The sequence below is a fragment of the Diabrotica virgifera genome, chromosome 6 (assembly GCF_917563875.1).
Source record: "Diabrotica virgifera virgifera chromosome 6, PGI_DIABVI_V3a".
Classification (NCBI taxonomy): Eukaryota; Metazoa; Arthropoda; class Insecta; order Coleoptera; family Chrysomelidae; genus Diabrotica; species Diabrotica virgifera.
In genome coordinates, this window is record NC_065448.1 from 84013432 (window position 1) to 84039379 (window position 25948).

General features: G+C 32.7%; 2 protein-coding genes across 3 annotated transcripts in view; one reads left to right on the forward strand and one right to left on the reverse strand.

Moving 5' to 3' along the window:
• LOC126886500 (uncharacterized) overlaps positions 1–25948 on the forward strand; it is an 85096-nt gene that overhangs the window by 54462 nt on the left and 4686 nt on the right. For both annotated transcript variants that reach the window (XM_050653450.1, XM_050653452.1), the window contains 2 exons: positions 10460–10813; positions 10906–11361. In XM_050653450.1, coding sequence (XP_050509407.1) covers positions 10460–10813; positions 10906–11361 — 810 coding nt within the window. The remainder of the gene's footprint in view (positions 1–10459; positions 10814–10905; positions 11362–25948) is intronic.
• LOC126886508 (zinc finger protein 501-like) overlaps positions 1–25948 on the reverse strand; it is a 92515-nt gene that overhangs the window by 18805 nt on the left and 47762 nt on the right. The gene's annotated exons all lie outside the window — the stretch shown is intronic.

The window sequence follows — 25948 nt, forward strand, 5'->3', positions numbered from 1 at the left end:
CAAGACTATATATGATGTAGAGTATTTTATAAGGAATAACTTTTTTTCGTAAAACTGACAATAAAAAAGTTATCAATAGGTTCCAGTTTACGCCGACATACTGTATAAGAGCACAAAAAAAATTTTTTGTTGAACATTTATTATTGTTGAAGCTTATTATTAAATGTATTTTAGGTAAGTTTTACAGAAAAAAGTTTTGATCACTTTGTATAAACATTTTTTTAGCAAGAAATTTTCGGTTTTTTTATTACATTATTTTATCTATCTTAATTTTTTGACAAAGAAATTGTTTATTTAATTTCTAAAGTAAAATAATTTAGCGCATTTTAAATATTGCTTCCTAAGCTTTAAAAAAAACATCTACAGTATGTCCCTGTAAGTTGTATCCATATGGAAAACTTTTTTATTATTAATTTTACGAAAAAAAGTTATTCTTTATAAAAAGCTCTGCATGGTCCAAAACCTAAGATTTATCCATCAAATATCAAATTTTTTGAATATTATACGAGGTATGTCAAAAAGTTTGAATTTCACTCAAGAGTAAAGTAGCTTTATTTTTCGTAATATTGGAAATTGCTATTATGAAAAGTTGTTTGGAATTAAAAACTATATTCTAATATGCAATTACATCCTTCTAATTGAAAAAATTTGTTTTTGAAAAATTATGGATAACTATCATTATTTTTTCAGTTATTTCATTTCTGATAACTCTTTTATCCCTTTCAGCACGTACCCACACATTTGTGTGGGTTTGTTTTGAACTGATGTAAAACTGCTAAATAGTAAAATATAGCGTTCAGTACGAACGACGATGGTTGTTTGGGTTCAGTGTTGTGCTTTGCGCTACCGGCGATTGTTGAATTTATTTTGTTTTGACAGTCACAACTTGTCTTGCAACTAAGGGAGGGTCGTCAATTCGGTAAGAACTATACATAGATTTTTGTTATTAAAAAATGTCAATAATAAAATGTAAATGCCTGTAGATTACTAACACATGTTTATTTAAAGCACCTATACCACAGAATAACTAACTACATAGATATTTTCAAAAATGATATTAATAAATGTCAAATATCCAATTGCATCACTACCAACACAATTGTGTGGGTTGGTGGATCGTTATTGTCGTTCTCTCCGTTTGCAGATTTTGACTTTAACCAACTAGAAGATATCGAATAGGTACTGAACACTATTAGTGAAGATTTAGAACTAGAAGGCTTTAGTGATTACTCAGATTCTGATACGACGTGGAATAAGGAGCCAAATAGCCTTAGAAAAATCCCCTGAACAGCCATTTTTCAGATTTTGACCAAGATGGAAAAGATACTCGTGAGAATTCCCTAATTCACAACAAAAACACATCTTCCCCAAATGACATTGAGATTCCTGGTACTTCCGGTGTAACTGCAGCTCCCATAAAAACTTACAATAATCATATGGGCGGAGTCGATATCTGCGACCAGGAACTTATAGGAATATTATAGAATCTGGAAAAACCAGAAAATTGACATTAAAAGGCATTCTTGATTTTTTAGATTTAGCCGCAGTAAATTAGTAAATTCTTAGAAGGAATAACCGAAGATTGTAGGGCAAATAATATGCCGAAATCGAAAATACGAGATCTTCTTACATTTAGAATGGAAGTCGGCGAGAGTTTACTAACATCACCTAAAAGAAAAAGATCAGATCAAGAAGTGGAATAATAGGTCGAACAGGAAGAAGAAAGACAAGACCAAACATAAATCAGGCCACAAAATGATCGAGCTGCACAACCAGCTGAAGATAAAAGGTTATGTGGGTACGAACATTGGCCAAATATTGACCACTTAACTACAGCAAGATTTTTCAGGTCAGGTTGTAAAGGCGGAACCCATGTTAGATACCTTAAATGTGATGTTTACCTATGACCTCACCACAGACCAGAACTGTTTTTGGAAATTTCATACCAAATAATATGTGTTCTAATGTATTAGTATTTTGCAAAGTTTGCGTAAAAGTAAAACCCAACCTACACATTTGTGTGGGTATTGTCTTTCGAGACACCCTGTATAAAGAATTATTTTATTATTTTTACTGTATTAATTTAGACATAACAACATAGAGTACAAAGTTTCGAAATATTTGTTGAACATTTTTTGTTGCCGTGCTGAAAGGGTTGTTATTAATTTTACGAAAAAAGTGATTCTTAATAAAAAGTTCTTGATGGTCTAAAACTTAAAATACAACCATCTTATATCAAATTTTATCAAGTTTATACGAGGTATGTCAAAAAAGATAAATTTAGATCAAAAGGAAAGTACCTTTATAGTTCAGAATATTTCAATTAGAAGGATGTAATTACATACTGAAACATAGTTTTTAATTCTAAATAACTTTTCATAATAACAATTCTCGATATTGTGAAAAATAAACGTATTTTACTCTTGAGCGAAATTCATATTTTTGACATACCTCGTAGAAAATTGATAACATTTGACATAAGATGGTTGTATTTTAGATTTTAGACCATGCAGAATTTTTTATTAAGAATCACTTTTTTTCGTAAAATTAATAATAAAAGAGTTATCTGAATTAAAATAACTGAAAATAATGTTAGTTATCCATAATTTTTCAAAAAAAAAAAATTTCAATTAGACGGATGTAATTGCATACTAGAATACAGTTTTTAATTCCAAACAACTTTTCATAATAGCAATTTTCAATATTGTGAAAAATAAAGCTACTTTACTCTTGAGTGAAATTCAAACTTTTTGACATACCTCGTATAATGGTCAAAAAATTTGATATTTGATGGTTAAATCTTAGGTTTTGGACCATGCAGAGCTTTTTATAAAGAATAACTTTTTTTCGTAAAATTAATAATAAAAAAGTTTTTCATATGGATACAACTTACAGGGACATACTGTATATAATTGTAATAAATCTGTTTAAACTTGAGTAATATCGTTTTAAAATGGTAGTAATTCTGTAAAACTACAAAGATTTCAAAAATTATATTTTTTGAAATGTCGTATCATTTGAGTTAAATTTTTGAGATTTTTTCTGAATAAAACATCGTTTAGTAAGATGTTTGAGAGGTAAGTTGTGCAAATTGGAGAGTTTTATAAGTAAAATTGTATTAGTTACACAATTTTAAATCATTTTTAAACAAACTTCATGTAAGTCTCACTTTTCGCCCACACCGTACTTATGCCCATACATTTTATTTCTTGTTATTATAACCATAAGATAGCTTAATTGTTCTTCTTTCATGTCCTATTTGTAAAATTTCATTTGATCCATTAGTTAAAGAATTACATTGACATTACTCAACCATGCACTACGCCGAACGCTAGTTTACAGTGCGCCAATGTTTGTGAGAAGGGTGACTTTAGCGTTATAAATAAAAAATTATAGAAGCTATAGATTTAATTTTAGAAAAATCTTTATATAAGGTTTATTTTGTAAAGTTTTCTGAATTTTTCAATGGACAAGTCAGTTTTTTTCTAAAATTTATATTTTCGGACTTATTTAAAAAACATCTAATTTCGCAGTTCATATGTTTAATAAAAAATAAAGCACCTACTTCTCGAGTAGAACTTTTTGATATGTTGTTTATTAAACATTTCTTAATGAAATTACAAAAAATTCTACCTTGTTTGATTTTTTCCGAAGTGAAAATCTTTATGCACTCCCCTACAACAATAAATATAAATAATCAGTATAAAAATAATATAAAATATCTGAATAACTAATATCCTCACCACAAAAAGTAGTCTATTGTAGACAAAATAAGAACGCACGTGTTTCTCAACACAGGAAACAAAGATGATTCACAGTTTTAACTTTATAAAATGTGTATTCTTTAAATTATTTTTAAGTTTCATCCCAAATGTCAAATTAGCGTTAACGTTATTACCGTCCCTTATTTCGACCTAAATAGCCCTAATAACAAAAAATTCCAAGAATGTTCCTAGAAGGTACACACAGGACATTGAAAACGTTTCTGGAATGTCCCCAAAAGCACACGAACGTCCCTGGAGTGTCCCAGGATAGTCCTGTGCCAGCATTTTAAATATTCCTTGAATGTCTTGTTGGAACATTCCATGAATGTCTACGAATGTTCTTTGGACATTCACAGTATATGTTTTAGACTGAATGTCTTGGAACATTCCATGAATGTTCTTTGGACATTCACAGTATATTTTTAGACTGAATGTCTGGTTGGAACATTCCATGAATGTCTACGAATGTTCTTTGGACATTCACAGTATATTTTTTGGACATTCCCTTGATATACCCGAAATATACGTGGCTATACCAAACAATACTCCTTGATAAATATAAACATTTTTATTGCACATAAAAATACATTGCACATAAATATATTGCACATTTTTAAAATATTATAAAAAATGTGTTACATTCGCTTCATGAATCTTTCTTTGGCTTTTCTTAGCCACAAGGCTACAGCATATTCTGTCTCCTTCCTCGTTTTTTGCAAACTTAAATTAAAAATAAAAAAAGTAAAGATTGGTATGGGATTCGAACCACGATTATCCAATTCCGAAGACCAAAGACCAGTTCTCGTCGCCATCCGCTCGAACTGTCAAAATATTTAAATACTACTCGATAGAGTAGGATAGTGACGTCGTCGATACTCCCCTTGAATTAGAAAGAGACTACCGACCTAATAGGCTCATTTTTCTCTGTCGCAACCGTCACCCATTTTAAGATGGCAGGGCGCAATCTAGAGTATTATATATCTATGCACCCACGCCGCCTGACACAGGTCTCTTAGAATACTGACTGAATTAAATGAATAATATACTGATACGTGCTGATACTGTATATAAATACTTTACATAAAAAATAACACCAATAATTTATTCTGGGGCTCTATTTTTCGGCGAATCAAACGAGTAAACACAATCAAACCAGACAAGTGTTATAGTCCAAGTGGTGAGACCGCTCCCGTCTGAAAAAAATTTCTGATTCGGTTTCTTTGTGGATTCCTATTCAAAAATGTCCCCTTTAAACAAAGCTGAAGGGGGCCGGGCGGAATTTTTGGGCAGAAATTGTTTAAACGAATACAAAAGATCATGTTTTTGCTCTGGAACGTATATTTTTAGATTTTTTTGGTCATTCTGAACAAGAAAGGTATCTTGTAAATTTTCTCATAAATTGATAGTTTTGGAGTTATAGGCGATTTAAAATCTGAAAAATGCGAAAATACGCATTTTCGAGGCTTAAAAACTCATATTTAAATTAGTATTTTTGACGTTGCCAGATACTTAGATTGAAGACTGAACATTCAGCTCCAAGATTCCGAAGAGTGATCGCGTCTAACTTTAATTTATACCGGTGTTTTTTAATTGTTAAATATGCGTGTTTATCCGATTTTTTTGCCGGTGCGGCGTGCTCCATTTCAAAAATCTCCTATTTTCCTCCGAAAAATATTTTTTCTAGATTCGTTGTAATATTCTGAATAAAATAAGTTTCTTGCCATTTTTCTGAAAAGTTAATAGTTTTTAAGTTATAAGCGATTTAAAATCCGAAAAATGACAAAAAAACGCATTTTCGGATTTTAAATCGCTTATAACTTTAAAACTATTAACTTTTGAGAAAAATGTCAAGAAAATTATTTTATTTAGAATGTCCCAAAAAATCTAGAAAAAATATTTTTCGGAGGAAAATAGGACAATTTTGAAACGGAGCGCGCCGCACCGGCAAAAAATCGGATAAACACGCATGTTTAACAATTAAAAAACAACGGTATAAATTAAAGTTAAACGCGATCACTCTTCATAACCTTGAAGCTGAATATTTAGTCTTTAATTTAAGTATCTGGCAGCCTCAAAAATACTAATTTTAATATGAGTTTTTAAGCCTCGAAAATGCGTATTTTCGCATTTTTCAGATTTTAAATCGCCTATAACTCGAAAACTATCAATTTCTGAGAAAATTTACAAGATACCTTTCTTGTTTAGAATGACCCACAAAACTTAAAAATATATGTTCCGAAGCAAAAAAACACGATCTTTTGTATTTGTTTAAAAAAATTGTTTAAACCAGGGGTGTCAAACTCAATTTTGCAGAGGGCCATATATTAAATTCAGAATGTGTCGGCGGGCCAGATTTAAATAAAAAAAAATGTACTGAATTATTATAACATTTTATTTAATGTTGTTCTGAAGCTATTTCCTTGTGGCATTTTTATGATTAATTATTTATATGGGAAATAAGCCACAATTAAAATGAAAAAAATAATTTTATTAACGTTTCGACGCCCAAATCGGGTGCCGTTGTCAAAAAAAGTATTTTGACAACGGCACCCGATTTGGGCGTCGAAACGTTAATAAAATTATTTTTTTCATTTTAATTGTGGCTTATTTCCCATATAAATAATTAATCATTTTATTTAATAGTATACTTATAATATACGGTTGTTAAAAATCATATCAAAGTTATAAAAGAGGGTAATTATTTTGAGCTCGAGGATCCAGATACCTGACTTCTCTTGTTTTTGACAAGCTCATTGATGTCAGGTATCATATTCGTTGTATTTATTTTAAGAATTGATTGGAGATGTTCATTTGTAAGTCTTGTGCGATGTTTGTTCTTATTTATTTTCATGCCGGAAAACATCTGCTCACATAAATAGGTGCTACCAAACATGCACAGAATGCGTGCTGCATGCTTTTTTAATTCCGGGTAGTTATCCAAACTCTTGAAATATTGTGTATAAAATGTAAGTGCGTTAACCTCTTTAAATTTTTCTTTCAAAACTATCAACTCCATTTGCAAATGAACTGGTGCCTGTGAAGCTTCAAAATTGAATGGATTGTTGAAAATTGGGAATTCCATTTCATTCATTTTGTGGAAGTCTTCAACACGATTGTTGAATTCCGTGATAAGATTTTGCAGAAGTTGAGAATATTGATCCAATTTTTTTTGATCCACTGTGCCAAATGATTTTAAATGAGGGAAATGATCCAAAGTTTGATTTTTTACCTGATTTTCCCACAGCCTCAACTTTGTTTCAAAGGCTTGAATACATGAGTACATTTGAGTGACAATCAGATTTTTACCCTGTAACTTTACATTCAGATCAGTCAAGTGTTTATTCATATCTACCAAAAAGGCACAATCAACCCACCAGTCATTGTCATAATCAATTGGGTTGCCTTTTTCTAACATGAAAGCTTGAATAGGGTCACGTAATGCAAAAAATCTTTCTAAAACTACTCCTCGACTGAGCCAACGAACTTCGGTGAAATAAGGGACATCAGAAAACTTTTCGTCCAAATCTTGTAAAAACTGCCTGAACTGTCGGTGATTTAGTCCTCTGCTCCTTATAAAATTTACTATTTTAATTATAGGTTGCATGACATGGTCCATTTTTAAATGTTTGGATGCCAATGATTCCTGGTGAATTATACAGTGAAATCCCACAAAATTTCCTGATGTTTTCTGTTTTAATTTAGTTACAACGCCCGAATGTTGGCCAACCATGGCAGGAGCGCCATCCGTAGTTGTGCTGCTAAGTATATTCCAATCGAGTCCATATTCTGCCATCAAATGCTCCAATGCAGAATAAATATCATTTGCTGTTGTAGTACCTGTCAATGGAACGCACTTTAATAGTTCTTCAGTTATTTCAAAGTTACTGTTAATACCTCGTATAAAAACAGCAAGTTGAGCTGTATCAACAGTATCAGTGCTCTCATCAACAGCCAGTGAAAAGTTTGTAAATTCCTTAATTTTCTCCTTCAGTTGAAGAACCAAATTTTGAGATAAATCATTTATTCTTGAAGCAACAGTGTTTCTTGACAGCGAAATATTTTGAATTATTGACTTTTGAAATGGAAATGAAACATCGGCAACTTTCAACATACAGTCTTTAATAAAATCACCATCAGTGAAAGGTTTTGATCTCTTCGCGATTTCTAATGCAATAATAAAACTTGATTTCAGGGCATCTTCGCTCTCAGTATTAGCTTTAATAAACATCGATTGTTGACCTTGAAGTTTAGATTTTAAAGATGACAATCTGTCCATTCTTATTTTTTCAGTGTAACAATCGAATTTTGATTTATGATTCGTATCATAGTGTCTCTTCAAGTTAAACTCCTTACAAACAGCAACTGTTTGATTGCAAATCAAACATAGTGGTTTACCTTTCCATTCTATAAAAAAATATGCATTTTCCCATTTAGACTGAAAAACTCTACGTTCACTATCAACTTTACGTTTTTGTGACATTATGCCGAAATCGCAACAAATATGGAACTCGACACAATTATGGATATCGCACACGCACGACACAAACAAATGTACAATACCTTCTCAACCACTACTTCGCAACTGACTCACGTGCCACGTCGACGCACTTCTTTTATATCGATAAGGAAGGTTCTAGTCTAGACTCGAAGCGCATGGAAGATTCTATTGTTCTCAACAAAAATAATAGGGTGTTTCCGCTAAGAGATGGTGTTACTGTCTATCTCTCTCGCTTGTCTAGGCACGCGCTGCCTTTGAAATGACTTATAAATGTAGTGTAGTGTACGCATTTTAAAACTTCCGTAGAGCAATCGAGTGAAGTCTAAAAGCTCTAAAAAACATGATTCTTCTTTCTGTGACACATTGCGATCGCGGGCCGTATTGGTATGGCCCGGGGGCCGGATGCGGCCCGCGGGCCGTATCTTTGACATGACTGGTTTAAACAATTTCTGCCAAAAATTTCGCCCGGCACCCTTCAGATTTGTTTAAAGGGGACATTTTTGAATAGGAATCTACAAAGAAACCAAATCAGAAATTTTCCCAGGCGGGAGCGGTCTCACCACATGGACTATTGTGAACAGTGCGAGTGCTGGACACAATTACTTGACAGTTGACTTAAGATAAAAAGAATATATACCGCGGCAAATTTGAAAATTAACGCAATTAAGAATTACTTGCCTCTCGTCGTTTTTGCACAAAGTTTTTGTTTGCTTTTTAAGTTTTAGATTAAACATTGCAATAATAAATTATTTTATTTATAAAAGAAAACAGGAAAAATATCGCAGAGATCTTTAAATTATCAACAAATGAAATGCCAATACAGTAAATTTTAAAAATACTTTTTTTAATAGGTCTTTAATATGAGAGAGCCATGAGGATCCACTTATAATAGTGGATGCTCATGGTATCTACATAATATGTATCTATTATTTGGCAGCTTAAAATATAGGACATTGGTAGTATGTTCACAGAATGTCTTATGGCAACATTCCAGGAATAATTTAATCAGATGTTCACCGAATTTTCCTTGAATGTGAAGGACATTCAAATATTGATAGAACTTTGGTAGTACATTCCTGGAATGTTTTGTGTTATTAGGGAGGGAGTTTTTGTAACTGCCTAATGTAACGTATCTCCCTATACGTAAAGCACTTACGTATCGTAAGAATGATGAACGTTAATAGGGAGTTTTTATAACAGCCTAACGTAACGTAGTCATTTTTAAATTCCGTTGACGTTAAAAAAATAAAACAATGTTCACACAATGTACAAATAATATACAAATATAAAAAAAGATAAATGTGAACGATGAAATTGTATGGTAACTGCTTATGTAACTGCTTGGTATGTAATTGCTTCTATTTAAATATAAATAAAATAATTTTACTCAAATATAACCTTAAATGTTTATACACGCCATACACGGGCGGTCCGCTGAAATGTTGATTTAATAATCGGGCAAAATCCCCTTGTGCATTCGGTAACTTTCGTTTCGCTAGGGATGCGTCTGAACGTACGTATCAGAATGTTACGATAGGTAGTACGTATCTCGATACGTTAGTTCAACCATTAATGCGCAAGCGTATATGTCAAAAAGATACGCTACGTTTACGTATTTGTGTGCACAAAAACTCTCTAATAGCGGGACACATTATGCGGTATTAGCGTAACATTTACTCTCCGCTTGCGTACATGTCAAAATAGCGTATTCCGCTATTAGCGTGCGATAAAAATGCCTTTGCGATATCTCTATTATGTAGGTAATTTACGTTTTTTCCCCAAGGTAAAATTTTAGTTTTTAGAAACGACCTCCCTCCACTAGGTCCACTAGGGACTTCTGTTATGTATTTTGTAATTTTAATATATTTCTGTTAGTAACCAGCGAAACTCAGTTCTGTAAACACGTTTAGTTCAAGCAATAAAAGTTCTATCTATTTGATAATATAATATTTTATAGCACTATAGCTCACGGTAAATGAAACACGGACAATTTGAGAAAAATTTCCGCCAACTACATTGTGAAACAGAAAAACGGATTTGTAATAACCATACAAATAACAGTGTATTAAAATATAAAATTCGCGTAGGATTAAAATATGTAAAAACTTACCGGATTTTTTCTTTATGTACGTTTCTCAATAATAATAAGATTGGCCAATCTGTATATTACTAAGAATAACTAAATTTTGTATTGTAGACACTACATGAAAATAATGAACAAAACATTAATGAGAGAGTAGTGATTCAAGTGAAACATAAAAATACTTTTACTGAAGTACAAGCTCCTGATCATACCAATAGTTTCCCATCCAGTACCTGCAGTGATAAAGAAAATGAAAATCATAGTTACAGTTTAAGGTCATATGTATCTAAATCAGTAAGCACGAAAATCGATAATGATGATAAAGCCTTTAAGATTGACTCACAGTCTGAATTTAGTAGTACAAATACAGATAACTCTGAGATTATCGATAATGTCCGACCTATTTTAATCAATAATAAAGATTTAAATTCTGCTACCCCTGTAAAGCTGTTTTCAAAAGAAATAAAAGTGAGTACAATCTTGTTTTATAATTATTATAAGCTATATATTTTTCATATGAAAAAGCATCACATATTTGATACTAACTTCAACTATTACAGATTCAAAGAAGCAAGAACAAAAAAGTGGCACACTGTAAATTTTGTGAAGAAGATGTGTATTCAAAAAACTTCGTTAGACATTTAGAAAGAAGCCATCAAAGTGAAACAGAACTTATTAATATATTTCAACTTCCAAAAAGTAGCAAAGAAAGAAGAATTGCTTTATCTGCCTTTCGATACGATACTAATTTTGACCTCTATATAAATAGTATTAAAATACGACCGGTTCGTAAACAGTCAACTGCAGATGGTGAACCAACTTACTATCCTTGTGCTTACTGCAAAGGATTATTTGTAAAATCATACTTAAAACGTCATGCAAAGAGTTGCCTTTTCCAAAAGCAATGGACGAAGGGAAATGAAACTAGACAAAATCATATGGCAAATTCACAGACAATCGTTGCTTGCGCCTTGGACCCTACCAACGTTATATCTAAGTTAAATGTTAAGGAGCAAGTAAGTGAACCAAATATTTATAAACATAACTCATTCATTATCAAAAAAATGTTTATTTAAAAAAGCCATCAAGTTTATGATTTTTCAATGTTTTCATAAAGTATGTCTGCGCTGTCAAATTTATGATTACGATTGATGACAATGTATTAAAATAAGACAATTTTTACTGTCAATCATGGAATTAATCATGAATATGCCATTTTCGCAACATTTCCTTCTTGTCAAAGTTAACTGATAACTTTTTTAATGAACACTCGATACTTACACCTCGCATGCAAAAAAATTACAGTGTGTAAATTTATAACAGGTTCCTAAAAAAAAACAAATATATATTTTATACTTGTACACACTTATTTATTTTCTACTATCATACAAAGATCGCAATAACAAAATTTCTAGGTGCATATTAACATAGCTTTACTTCAAATGAATTATAGGGGAGTGCAATTAGAACGAAAACCGCCATCCGCCGGAAAAATTCAAACAAGCTTATATTTTTCTAAAACTTTTTTTGTTAGATTATATTCATGTTAAAGTAAAAAGTTCTACTCGCAGATTTGGCCGCTAATTGTTTATTAATTGTTTAAACAATAATAATTGTTTTGTATTAATAATTTTAAAAATATCGTTAAATTCATCATTTTACTTTGATCAAATATGTTTCTATTTTGTTTTTGATTATACTGAATCCGAATATGGCATTGCAATTTGAAAATTCTTATACAGAAGCTCTTATACAGTATGTCTGCGTAGCTAGGAACCACACGGAAAACTTTTTTATTATCAATTTTACGAAAAAAAGTTATTCTTTATAAAATGCTCTGGATAGTCAAAAAGCTAAAACTCAACCATCAGATATTAAATTTTATCATTTTATACGAGTTATGTCAAAAATATGAATTTCGTTAAAGAGTAAAGTACCTTTATATTTCAGAAATTAAAAAATGCTATTATGAAAAGTTGTTTGAAATTAAAAAATATGTTTAAATATACAATTACATTATTCTAATCGAAAAACTTTTTTCAACTTTTTCTTAAATTACGGATACTCATCATCATTTTATTACAATTATGATAACTATTTTATTGTCACTTTTACGAAAAAAAGTTATTCTTCGTAAAATGCTCTCCCTGGTCTAAAATCTAAGATACAACCATTAGATATTAAACTTTTTTAATTTTATACGAGGTATGAAAAAAATATGAATTTTTCTTAAGAGTTAGTGCCTTTATTATTCACAATATTTTAATTAGAAGGATGTAATTGAACACTAAAACAAATTTTTTAATTTCAAACAACTTTTCTTAATAACAATTTTCGATATTGTGAAATTTAACGATACTTTACTCTTGAGTGAAATTCATATTTTTTGACATACCTCGTATAAAATTCATTAAATTTGATATTTGATGATTTCATCTTAGATTATTTACGATGCAGAGTATTTTATAAAGAATAACTTTTTTTCGTAAAACTGGTATAAAAAAGTTATCAATAGGTTCCAAGTTACGCAGACATACCGTATAAGAGCTAGAAAAAAAATTTTTGCTGAAAATTTATTATTGTTGAAGTTTATTATTAAATGTATTTTAGGTAAGTTTTACAGAAAAAAGTTTTGATCACTTTATATAAACATTTTTTAGCTGGTAATTTTCGGTTTTTGTATTACATTTTTGTTATCTTTCTTAATTTTCTTAAAAAGGAATAGTCTATTTCATTTCTAAAGTAAAATAATTTAGTGCATTTTAAAGATTACATCCTAAGTTTTAAAAAAGCACTTATAAAACTGTAATAGACCTGTTCAAACTTGAGTAATACCGTCTTAAAGTGGTGGTAACTGTATAAAACTAAGAAGATTTCAAAAATTACATTTTTTAAGACGTCGTATCATTTGAATTAAACTTTTTAGATTTTTTTTTGAATGAAACATCATTTAATACGATGCTTGAAAGGTAAGTTGTGCAAAATTGACGGTTTTATAAGAAAAATTGTATTAGTTACACATTTTTAAACAAAATTCATGTAAGACTCAATCCCCCCCCCCCCCCCCCACCGTACTTATGCCCATACATTTTATTTCTTTTTATTATAACCATAAGATAGCTTAATTATTCTTTTAGATTGAATTTGTAAAATTTCATTTGATCCATTAGTTAAAGAATTACATTAAAATAACTCAACCGTGCACTTCGCCGTACGCTAGTTTACAGTGCGCCAATGTTTGTGAGAAGGGTGACTTTATCGTTATAAATAAAAAAAGATAGAAGATACAGATTTAATTTTAGAAAATTCTTTATATAAGGTTTTTTTCTTTGTAAAGTTTTCTGAATTTTTCAATGGTCAAGTCAGTTTTGTTCTAAAGTTTATATTTTCGGAGTTATTTAAAAAAAAACATCAAAGTTCGTAGTTCATTTGTTTAATAAAAAATGAAGCACCCACTTCTCGAGTAGAACTTTTTGATATGTTGTTTATTAAACATTTGTTAATGAAATTACAAAAAGTTCTATCTTGTTTGATTTTTTCCGAAGTGAAAATCTATATGCACTACCATATTAGTAAATAATTGAAATACTTAATGGTAATGGTATATCGGGGCAGGGCCCACTTGTGAGCCCTTCAGACACTTAGACCTCCGACGGCGGGTCCATTGTATCACCCCTATCTTGCTGATCAGATCAGGTCCATAAGAACCTGGTTTTCGGCGTTTATGGGGCCCAGGCTGCACCGAGCTCCCATGCTAGTCCTTCAGAAACCTTATGGCCTCACAGAAAGCCACAAGTCTCTTGAAAGATAACTCCCTCACCTGGCTCGGCTGCATAGATGCCGATCCCAGGATCTGCTACCTCCGATAGGCCAATGCCGGGCACTCCCAGAGGACATGTGAGGAGGTTTCCTCCTCATTACATAGACGACACCATGAGCCATCCGCCAGTCCAAGCAGATGAAGGTGCCGTCGGAGTCTACAGTGGCCGGTGAGCATACCGACCACCAGGGAGCATCTTCTACGATCCAGAAGAAGCAGTTGGGCTGTAAGACTTTTAGATGGCCCCACTATGTGGAGTCTGCCCTGTCTCATACCTCTACAACTGGCCCAGGAGTCTTGGAACCTCCGCAGAAGAAGCTCCCTGAGACTACCCCGACCAGTACTGAAGGGCACTCCAATCACAAGTTCGGGTCCTACAGGCAGAGAGGATGAGCCCCGTCTTGCCAGGGCGTCAGCCCGTTCGTTACCTTCCACACCTGTGTGTCCCGGTACCCATACCAACCTAACCCTGTTGGTTATAGCAACATCATCCAGAGCTTTCTTGCACTCAAGAACCAGCTTAGCGCTGATCCTGGGTGCTTCCAGAGCCCTTAGCGCTGCCTGGCTGTCAGAGCAGATAGAGATAGTCCTGCCTGAGCAAGCCCTATCTGTAATCTCTTGAGCACATGCCAGGATCGCAAAGATCTCGGCCTGAAAGACTGATGCATGAGAGCCGAGAGCCTGGCTAGACTCAAATCCGACTCCACCTCCATACACTCCAGCACCTGCCCGCTCGTCTGTTCTGGACCCATCTGTGAACCAGGTGAGCCCACTCCGACAGATTAGTGTAGGTTCTCGTTCTACCCATTCATCCCGGTCAGGAAATTGGACCAAGAAGGAGGATGAGAACTCAAATTGAGGGGACATGCTGTCCTGTACCATAGAAATCACAGGACAACATTCGATAGCCTGTCTCCAAATGTCACAATGGCTCATCCGCCCATTCGTTCCCAACCAGTATCCAGAGCAGTTGAGACGATAGGCTGCCATCATGGCTTCGTGCTCTACAATGAGATGTAAAGGAGGTAAATCCAGCAGAACCTCAAGTGCTGCTGTGGGAGTGGTCCTCATGGCCCCTGTGATGCCCACGCATGCCAACCGCTGTAGATGAGCCAACTGGACCTTGACTGAAGACAGTCTAGCCGGGCCCACCACACGATTGCCGCATACGTCAGTATAGGTTTTATCATGGATTGGTATATCCAATATAGAATTTTCGGCTGCAGACCCCATTTGGCTCCGAAAGCTCTTCTGCACGCCCAATAAGCTGCAGCGGCCTTCTTCAACTTAGCGTCCAGATGTTCCTTCCATGTCAGTTTAGAATCCAGGATCCGTGAAATGGTAATTGGATTTTCCAAGGTGACAGGGCTTCTGCGATTCTTCGGATTCTTATGTGACTCAGATGAAAGCGTTGGTTCAAAATAGGAAGATTCTATAGACCATTTAATGTTAACAACAGGTGGCCAATTTTCATATTTTTTAAGTGGTTATAAACAATTTTATAGAAATTTATATTTCGTGTACATAAAATGAAATTTAAATTGGTGGGGAGAGTAACTCCTACTGTTTGTAGATTCTTATATAACTGTTGATTCAGCATCTGGAAGTTTGCGCAATCGAAAATCACATGCTCTAATGTACCCAACTCCCCGCAAGTGCAGTTTTGAGAAGTGGCCAATCCTAGTTTATTTTTGTGGACTGGATATAAACCATGTTTGTTCCTTGCTCTATTTAAGGTTTTAATGAAGTGCCGATTTGTAATATCGTTAAACCACGGTTTTCTATAAATTTTTGGTTGGATATCATGCAATCTTGTACCTTTAAGAGAGATATCATATTCCAGTTGCCATTGCTCCATTTATTTTTTCTTAAACCATTGTCGTAGATCAGTGACTGGCATTAATTATTCTTCTATCGTGTCCCCTGTTGTAGTAGCATCCTTGGCAAGTCTATTCACTATTTCATTTCCGTTAATTCCATAATGAGCCTTAATCCAAACCAAAGAAATTTGTTTACCTGTATTCGTAAGTAACTGGATTGTTTCTAAAATTTTTATAATTACTACTGATGAAGTGCTTGATAATTTAGTTTGTACTATTGTGTCTACCGAACTTTTGCTATCTGTTAATATAATAAACTTATTCTTGTGATGGATATTAATATACCTCAAAGCTTGAAGAATTGCGATGATCTCAGCAGTATAACTAGACATTTGATTTGAAAGTTTAAATTCTTTGGATATATTTTCATTTGGATGGTAAAAGGCGCATCCAGTAGACTCGGCGAATTTGGATCCATCTGTATAAATACCATCGGACTCCGGCCATCTTTTCAGAATTGTTTGCTCAACAAAAGTATTTATGTTAAATTGATTAACATGTGGTTCAATATTAAGATAATAATAAGGAATTTGTAGTTCTAATAGGTTATAATCACAGTTATTAAAAGGGAAGGTTGTCATTTCTGTAAACCTCGCTATTAAATTGGATTAGTAGCTGATAACTGCTTATTACTTTGGGATGAATTTTACGTCGCCAGAAGGGACTATCTATTTTTGAATTGAGGTTTTGTATTTTCTCAGATCTTTTCTGTGCTAGGAGTTTTGATATAAAAACATCACACAAAAATTGCCGTCTAAGATTCAAAGGAGGCTCTGCTGCTTAGATTTCTAAAATATGTGTTGGTGTGCTTTGTATACATCCAAGACAGTCGTAAACACTTATTTTTTGTTTTTTCCAATATCTCCAATTGAGTTAAATTTACATTTTCATATAAAATACAACCATAGTCAATCACTGAACGTATTAGTGCTCTATAGAAGATTAGTGATATATTTGGATCGGCTCCCCACTTCGTGTGGCTAAAAGCTCTTAGTACATTTATTGCGTTTTCACATTTTTTTGACAAATGATGAATATGTTCTTTCCAAGAGAGCTTTTGATTTAAAATTATGCCAAGGTATTTAACAGATGTTTTATATGGGAATGTGAAAGGTCCTATATTAATTTGGTTTGGTGGCTGATAACGTCTTCTCGTAAATGAACACATATGACTGATTTATCTTGAGAGATGCTGAATCCATTTCTTTGTGACCATTCGGCAATTCTTTCTGTGGCGTTTTCTAATGCATTGATTGAAGCTTCGATCGACTTCTTTTCCGTATAGTATAAATGCAAAAGTCGTCTGCGTACTGAAGTATTCTAGTTTCTTCGGTAATAGAACTAGTAACATCAGCAGTGTACAGCATAAACAATAATGGACTTAAAATACTTCCTTGAGGCAATCCAATTGATGTTGATTTGGGCGTACCTATCACTCCATTTATATTTAAATACACTTTTCTATCACGGTATAACTTCATTAAGTTCGCAATAACCCCTTCTGGAATTCCTATGGCGTATAATTTATCTGTCAATATGTCTAGATTAACTACATCATAATATGCTCCCTTAATGTCTAAAAATAGGCAGGAGATTGAGTTGTTACGAGTAAATGCTGTACATCAGTAACAAAAAACAGTATGTTGTAAGTAACTTCTTGAGTTGAACGTCCTCTTCTGAATGCATATTGGACTGCTGATAATAATTTATTTTTCTCCAGCCAGTGTTCTAACCTGTTTTTAATAAGTCGTTCGTACGTTTTCATTATACAAGACTCCAATGCAATAGGTCTGTAGGAGTCTGCAGAATCTCTAGGCTTATTAGGTTTAAGAATAGGTACTATTAAATATTTTTTCCAATCGTCTGGTATGTTCGACTTGTTTGTATATACACTGTTATAAATGCCTAATAAGCGCTGCTTAGTTATAACTGGAATTTCAGCAATCATTGGGTAATGGATGTTGTCTATTCCGGGAGACGTATTATTTCTTTTCTTACAAGCTTGTTGTAATTCGTTCATTGTGAAAGGTTTAATTAGCATGTGATCATTTATATAATAATTTCTTAACTCTCTTGGTTTTTCGTTAACAAAATTCGGACAGATTTTACTATGAAAATATTCGGTCCAGTCTCCCCACTCTATTTGATGTCTATTTGCTTGTTTCCTGTTTTTGAATCTGTTTCTAATTTAGCCCAAACATCTTTCATTGGAGTATTTTTGTTAAAACTTTCACAATATGATTTCCAACTAGCTCTTTTTGTTTCATTTGTAATTCTTTTAACGATCGCATCTTGATTTTGATACTTATTAAGATTATCCAAATTTGGATTCTCTTTATATTTACTAAATAACTGCTTGCGTTTCGTTACTGCATCATGGCAGCCAATATTCCACAATGGTTTGCATTTTTCCCAAGTATTTCGTTTATTTGCACTCTTTTTTGGTATAGCTACGGCGTTGCTTCGTTCATATCTTCTAATAATTTATCATAACTATCGTCAATAACATTCAATGATTTTTCAAATAACAAAGTGCTAAATTTTCTCCAGTCTGCCTTGTTAATTTTCCATATTTTATGACTTTTTGTTGGTGATGGCGTTCCTCTAAGTTGGCATCTCATGAGTATTGGCAAATGGTTAGAGCCATGGGGATCTTGGAAGTACCTCCCATTGAAATAATTGACTGATATTTTGAGAGCATATAGTAATATCAATAGCACTTTTTCTTTGGCCTGGTCTAGTAACAAGGGTTGGTTTCCCTGTGTTTAAAAATACAAGATTAAAAATACAAGAGTTTATTGTTTCTAACAGGTTTCTGCCTTCAAAATCTTCTAGATCTGATCCAAAAGCCGGATGATGCGAATTAAAATCCCCACCAATTATACATGGTTTTGGTATGCTATTAAAAAAATTAAGAAATTGTGTCAGTGTAACTCTACTCAAAGGTTTTATGTAAACTGAAACAAGATAAACTTCCTTAAATTGACCAATCCGAACACATACACACCTAGCCATAATCTTTTCCATTTGAGGTAAATCTATCTCAAAAACTAATTTCATCCTTAATTAAAATTGCTACACCAGTTTTTCCATCTTCTCTATATAAACGTGAACAATTATAACCTACGAAATTATAATAAATATTTGTTTTAAACCAAGTCTTCGAAAGAAGACCTATATTGATTTTATATTCATGAAGTAAATACTCCAAATTACATTTATTTGAAACTGCCGATCGGCCAGTGGCGGCTCGTCAGAGGAGGCAAGGGAGGCTCAGCCTCCCCATAAATTTTTTACACACTCTACACTGTTTTGTTTATCATGAATCGCGAAAACAACAAGTACAACTCTCACTATTATACAACGTGTAAATTCCATATTATCACTAATTATCCATACGTACGGAGCATTAGCATTAGAACGCATGATCGCGTCTCAGTTTTATTACATATTATTGTAGGCAGGACCCTGGGTTATCCTGAGATGCATGAACGGAGCACGGAGCCGAGAAGCCCAACAGTCTCCGTTGCTAATGCTCCGTGCAGCGCAGCAGGCGTTTAAGGAGACCCGGTCTCCTAACAGTGGCATCTACGGTGCCATCACACGCTGCCCGGAGATATACCAAGGGAGGCAGAATAGCTTATCGGCTCCGTTGCGTGGTTGCGTGCGTCTCGGGACAACGAATTTTAGGGTCCTGACTAAAAATACATAATGAAAAATCTAAAAGTGCGAATTTTGTTATGAAATTTGGTATGTGGGGTTATAATAATATTTGGAACAACTTGCTCAAATAACTTTTTCCGATATCTCTAACTCAAAGCAAAATATCGGTAATTTATGGTGTTTTTGAATTCGCAGTAGGCCGCGTTTAGAAATAAAAAAATTTAGTTGAGTATCTTAAAAAATTTGAAGCTGCATTATGTATGGACTGCAAAACTTCAAATCTGTATTTATTTTGATATGCGAGGTATCTATTTACAAATAGATGGAATTGAACAAATAAACGACACAAACTTATTAGACGTATTAAACTTTTACAATTAGACTAACTATTTTTAAAATGATATGATATCATGAAATATGAATTAGGATGATATTATGAAATGTAAATAAAAAATGGTCAAAAAATGGGGCCTTAAATTACATTTTTTGGCGCATTTTTTTGCTAGTGCAAATTTGTCTAGATATTTTACAGTTAGGTATAGCCTCCCCTATTGTAAAAATCACGAGCCGCCACTGCGATCGGCAGTTCCATTGTGTAATAGAAAACGTTTTGTTCATGTCTGCAAGCTTAATCCCTGTTTATTGAGTCTGTCCTTAATAATATTAACCATTTCAAACTGTTGAACATTTAAAATATTATCCCTATTTAAAGTCTTTAATATATCCATAACTAATTCAAATACTAATGTTATCGGTTCTGTTTCTGACATTTCATTCGTTTTAATAATATTCTCTCGGTAAGATTCTTGACTTAAAATACCCCCTTGTAACCTTGCGATTTCAGTTGGCTTAGTTATTTTGATTGCTTCATTAATACAAGGATCAGGTGTTTGAGGCCTGGCCCTTTTCGTTGGATTTCTATAGATAGTGTATTTATGGAAATCTATGGGCTAGACTGCGAAAAACCTGAAGAATATGGAAGAGCTTGACTAGGAAGGAGTGGAAAAGCTTTTTGAGACGCTAATTCTATGGGAAATTGAGGATTTAATGTTTTATTTTCACTAGTAGTTGCATTTGCATATGTTCTATTGGGGATTAATTTAATTGCGTCATTGTATGTTAAATTTTTTTGAGACATAATATCTTTAATAGTGTTTTGCCTCAGATATTCAGGACACAGCTGAAAATTTGTAGTTACATGATCTCCTTTGCACTGAAGGCATTTATTGTTTGGGTTTTTCGTGCATTTGGAGGATAAATGTTCACCGTGACATTTGAAACATCTAGACTTACCACGACATTGTCCACCTACGTGTCCGTAACGATGGCAATTAAAACACAAAATTACTTTCTGTTCAAATAGATCGACCGGAATTAATACCTTATTAATAACTACATATTTAGGTAAACTTTGTGCCCTATTAGTCACAATAATACTTTTAGTTGGAACGTATACCGTAGTATTATTCTCAACAATTTTCCTTTTTAATCTTTTGACTTCTACTACTGTAAATTTACAGTAGTAGTTATAGGCTTTAATTTTATTTTTTAACTCCTTATCTGAAATGTTTTTATCAATATCCCTTAAAATACCCTGACGATGAATCATAAACTTAGGTATATAAGCCTCAAGTTTATTTTCAGTAAAACTTTTTGATTTATTTTGATCTACTAAAAAATTGGCCCACTTTGACTCTCCAAAAACTACTTTTGCTCGATGTTTTCCTGCCAAATCAATTCTTTTTATTTTATCATCCAGTTCCGGCCAATTTTTTAATATTATGTCACCAACCCTAATCGCATTTAAACGAAAGTCACTTTTATTTTCAATTATTACTTCAAAAAGACCTGTGTCAGTTTGTAAATATTTATAGCTAGTTCTAATGTCGTTTGTATTTAATTGGGACGAGTTTGACGAAATATGAAGTTGATTTTTACTTACGTTTGAGCTGCTATTGACATTTTTATTAATATTATCGATACCTGAAACCGCTGTTATTTCCATATTATTATTCTGTTCTTCTCTAAACTTGTAAAATTTGTCCTCTCCGGGATCGGGAGGGTCACCGTCACCGTGTCCGCTCATCAAGATGTAATCGCTTCGAACGCTAAAACCGACTTATATTTATATAAAACTTAAACTATAACTAAATTAACGAAACTAAAAAAGAAAATTTAACGGATTTAATTAATAAAATCTGCTAATAAATTTCAATTTTCGAGAGGAACTTTGAAATGCGTCTTTACACTTTGACAGTAGTTTGACGTTTGTGATTTTCAAGGTTAGATGTGCAAAAATTAACTATGTTGATGTGATGATAGTAATAAAAATAGAAACACTTACAGCTGGTATTCATAACATAACACATCAATCATGTTAACACAAGAAACAAATCAAAACAATACAACCGTACAATTCCACTTCTGGAAAGACGAATGAAATTTTCAATAGAAATCACAATAAGTTAAACAAGGGTAAACAATACAGAATGTCTTTGATAGCTTATAGTCTAAGCGCCAGAGGGGTCACCGTGTCCTTTTCAATTCTGATGGACAAACTCGGTTTCTTATGGATTTTTGGCTGCTGATTACGAATTTCGAGGGTGGATTTCGATCCGATTGGTCGAAAAATTGTTATAAACAATTTAATTGTTTATAAGGCTCTGGCTCATAAACTAAAAGAGATAAACAAGAATGTTTCAAATAAAATTTGTTCGTTAACAAAAAACGAAGAAGAAACGTTTACTAAACTTAAATCCAACAATAATAACTCAAGATATTGTAAAATTAGCGCACAATGCAAATTGCAAAATAAGTACTTGTCGAAGCTTTATCGATTGTAACTCGGCTTTTACGCATGCAAATGAACCTTAGAAGGTCTCATTTTAAAACTTCGTTAATAGGCTTCCAAACAAAGTTTGTTAAATTACTTTATCTTCATTTGTATTAAAATTATACCCGTTTGAAGTTATAATTTTCTTAAAAAAATGTACATTAATTTGTTTATAAGGGTTTCAAGTAAATTTGAGCTGTAAACATTTATAGTTTAATTAACAATAATGATAGAAGAATTCAAAACAAATAATTTGAGCTTAACAAAATGTTCGTAAGTTTATTTTTGGTCAAGATATCAATATTTTAATGGCGCGCTATGAGGCGCAACATCGGCTCACAGTTAAGTATTTTTCGACGCTTTATCGATCGTAACTCGGCTTCTACGCATGCAAATGAGTCAATATGTGATATCCATATAAAAATGGATCGAGTTATTTTGCAGCATCATCATTGCATATAAAACGAGCATTTATGTTGTGGCGGCATACACACAATTGACGTGCCTTGATGATGCTACAAAAGAACTAGATCCACTTTATATGGATACTATCCAATATACACTGGATATCTATATGATAAAGATTATATCTATATCATATAGATCAACGGCGTAACCAGGATGGCCCTAAGGGGGGGAGGGGTTAAAACTACTGGAAGGTACGCCTATGATATAGATCAGTGGTTTTCAATGTTTTTGAGTCATGTACCACAAAATTCTTATAACAATATTTTTGGTACCACCTATATGAAATACCTACGAAGATAGGTAATCTAATTATCTACAAATATGCTGGATTCTGGCTTTGTTCTTGCGTTTTGTGTACCATCGCACATAATGATATGTACCACCAGTGGTACATGTACCACAGATAGAGAACCCATGATATAGATAATTAGACACTGAAGCCCCAGAAAGTTTTAGTTTTACTGCGTACAAGAACAGACTTAGTACCACCATGTAACTGTAAAAATTGCTCTAAGAACTTATGCAGATGTAAAAAAGCTGAGATTCCCTGTATATCTCGATCCAGATGCACGAAACAAAAAGTTTGTAAAAATAGTATTAATAAATAATATGATCTTACCTTTTAGTTCTATTTCTGAAAGATTAGTTTTTAACGTTTTTTTCTCATTTAGTACAAAAAATAGGAGACAAAGTAAATATAATGAAGGGTGATACGAGGTTACAGTATGATGATTTAATTATAAGAATTATTGGATAAAATTTTATTAGGATCTTCAAAAATGAAAAATGAAGATAACGTATATATACACAGAAATTATAATATGCATCGAGAAGTTAGCGCGTGAACCTTTACGCGGTGAGCCAATCTTGCACCTCAGAGCGCACTATTAAAATATCGATATCTTGGCCAAAAATAAACTTACAAACATTATCGTTAAAATGTTCCTTTTGAGATCTTCTATCATTATTGTTAATTAAAGTATAAATATTTATAGCTTAAATTTGCTTGAAACCCTTATAAACAAATTAATGTACAATTTTCTTAAGAAAATTATTACTTCAAATGGGTATAACTTTAAAACAAATGAAGATCAAGTAATTTAACAAACTCTGTTTAGAAGCCTATTAATGAAGCTTTAAAATGAGAACTTCTAAGGTTTATTTTTATGCGTAGAAGCCGAGTTACGATCGATAAAGCTTCGAAAAATATTTATTTTGCAATTTACAATTTGCATTGTGCACTAATTTGACAATATCTTGAGTTCTAATTGTTGTATTTAAGTTTAGTAAACGCTCTTTTCTTCGCTTTTTATTAACGAACAAATTTTATTTGAAACATTATTTTTTATCTCTTTTAGTTTATGAGCCAGAGCCTTATAAACAATTAAATTGTTTATAACAATTTTTTGACCACTCGCATCGAAATCCACCCTCGAAATTCGTAATCAGCAGCCAAAAATCCATAAAAAACCGTTGAGTTTGTCCATCAGAATTGAAAAGGACATGGTGACCTCTATTTGGCGCCTAGACTATTATGAATTTTGACGTTTATAATTTTCAATGACAGTGACAGTTTATTGGAATGTCTTTGAATTTGTTATTTAGTTTTATATTTATAAAATGAAATATAATATTTCAGTTAAATAAAGGAAAAGTTGCAATGCTGACTTTTGGGTCCCTAGACAAAGACGAGTATGTATTAGTAATATCGTAGTGTTGATAACTCAATTTGTGAAAAATTTGCACTGGTATCACTGTTTCCCCAAAGGTACGATAAATTTAAAATATTAATAATTTATTTATGTAATTCACTCGATAGTTTTGTATTTCTCAACCTTAGGTAATATTAAATCTTCTTAACAATATTAACTTTTTTGTTGTGACTGTTCTTTAATTTATTTATTACCGTTCTATATTTAGCTTTATAGGTCTTATCATTATGCTTAATCTTGAGTTCATCAATCTCCTCAATAGCGAAAAGATTAAACACTTCAATAAAATAACTTTATAAAATACGTTTAAGGGATAATAACCATTTTCTAATTATTACCACTTTATATCACATCAATCTATATTTACATATTAAAATAACTACATTTAATAAATACAATTATGACACATCAATCTCCTCAATAGTGAAAATAAGACTAAACACTTCAATAAAATAACTTTATAAAATACTTTCACGGGATATTTGGCGATGTTAAGTTACAATGACGATGACGACCTCTCGTGGATTTCGGCGGAACTAAAATTGAGGGTGTTTTTCTTTTTATTGGCCTGCTATAATGGGGGTTTTTAATGTCAAATCGTTGTTAAAATTGTTGTCAGTATTTTCGAAAATCAATATAATTAATAAATTTTAATACAAAATATTTAGTATTGGATATAGAAATTGAGTCAATACTCGCAATCTTAAAGTTTGTATTTTTAATAGTTGTTACACAATCATGGGACAACCGGTTTCGGGGCTTACAATTTCTACCTCATCATCAGGCCCAGTACATAAAGTCTTCACAATTACAAACTACAAGCTAAAAATCACAAAAAGACAAGTGCCTTTTTGTGTACTGGGTACGTCACAAGTATTGTGAAGACTATGTACTGGGCCTGATGATGAGGCAGAAATTGTAAGCCTCGAAACCGGTCGCCCCATGATTGTGTAAAAATATTAAAAATACAAACGATTGCGAGTATTGATTCAATTTCTATATCCAATAGTATAATGGACTCGCATTGGCAACCCTTTCATCATTTACAAAAGATTTAATTGAAAGCTTACAAACCTTTTATCAAAAGTGTTCTTATGTGTGTGTTGTGTTGCAGAATATTTGGAGTAAATTTAGGACGAACACGTTCTTTTGGTTCTACTGATGCTGGTAGATTGATCGATGACTACTAAATTTTTCACTTTATAGATTTTCGAAAATACTGACAAC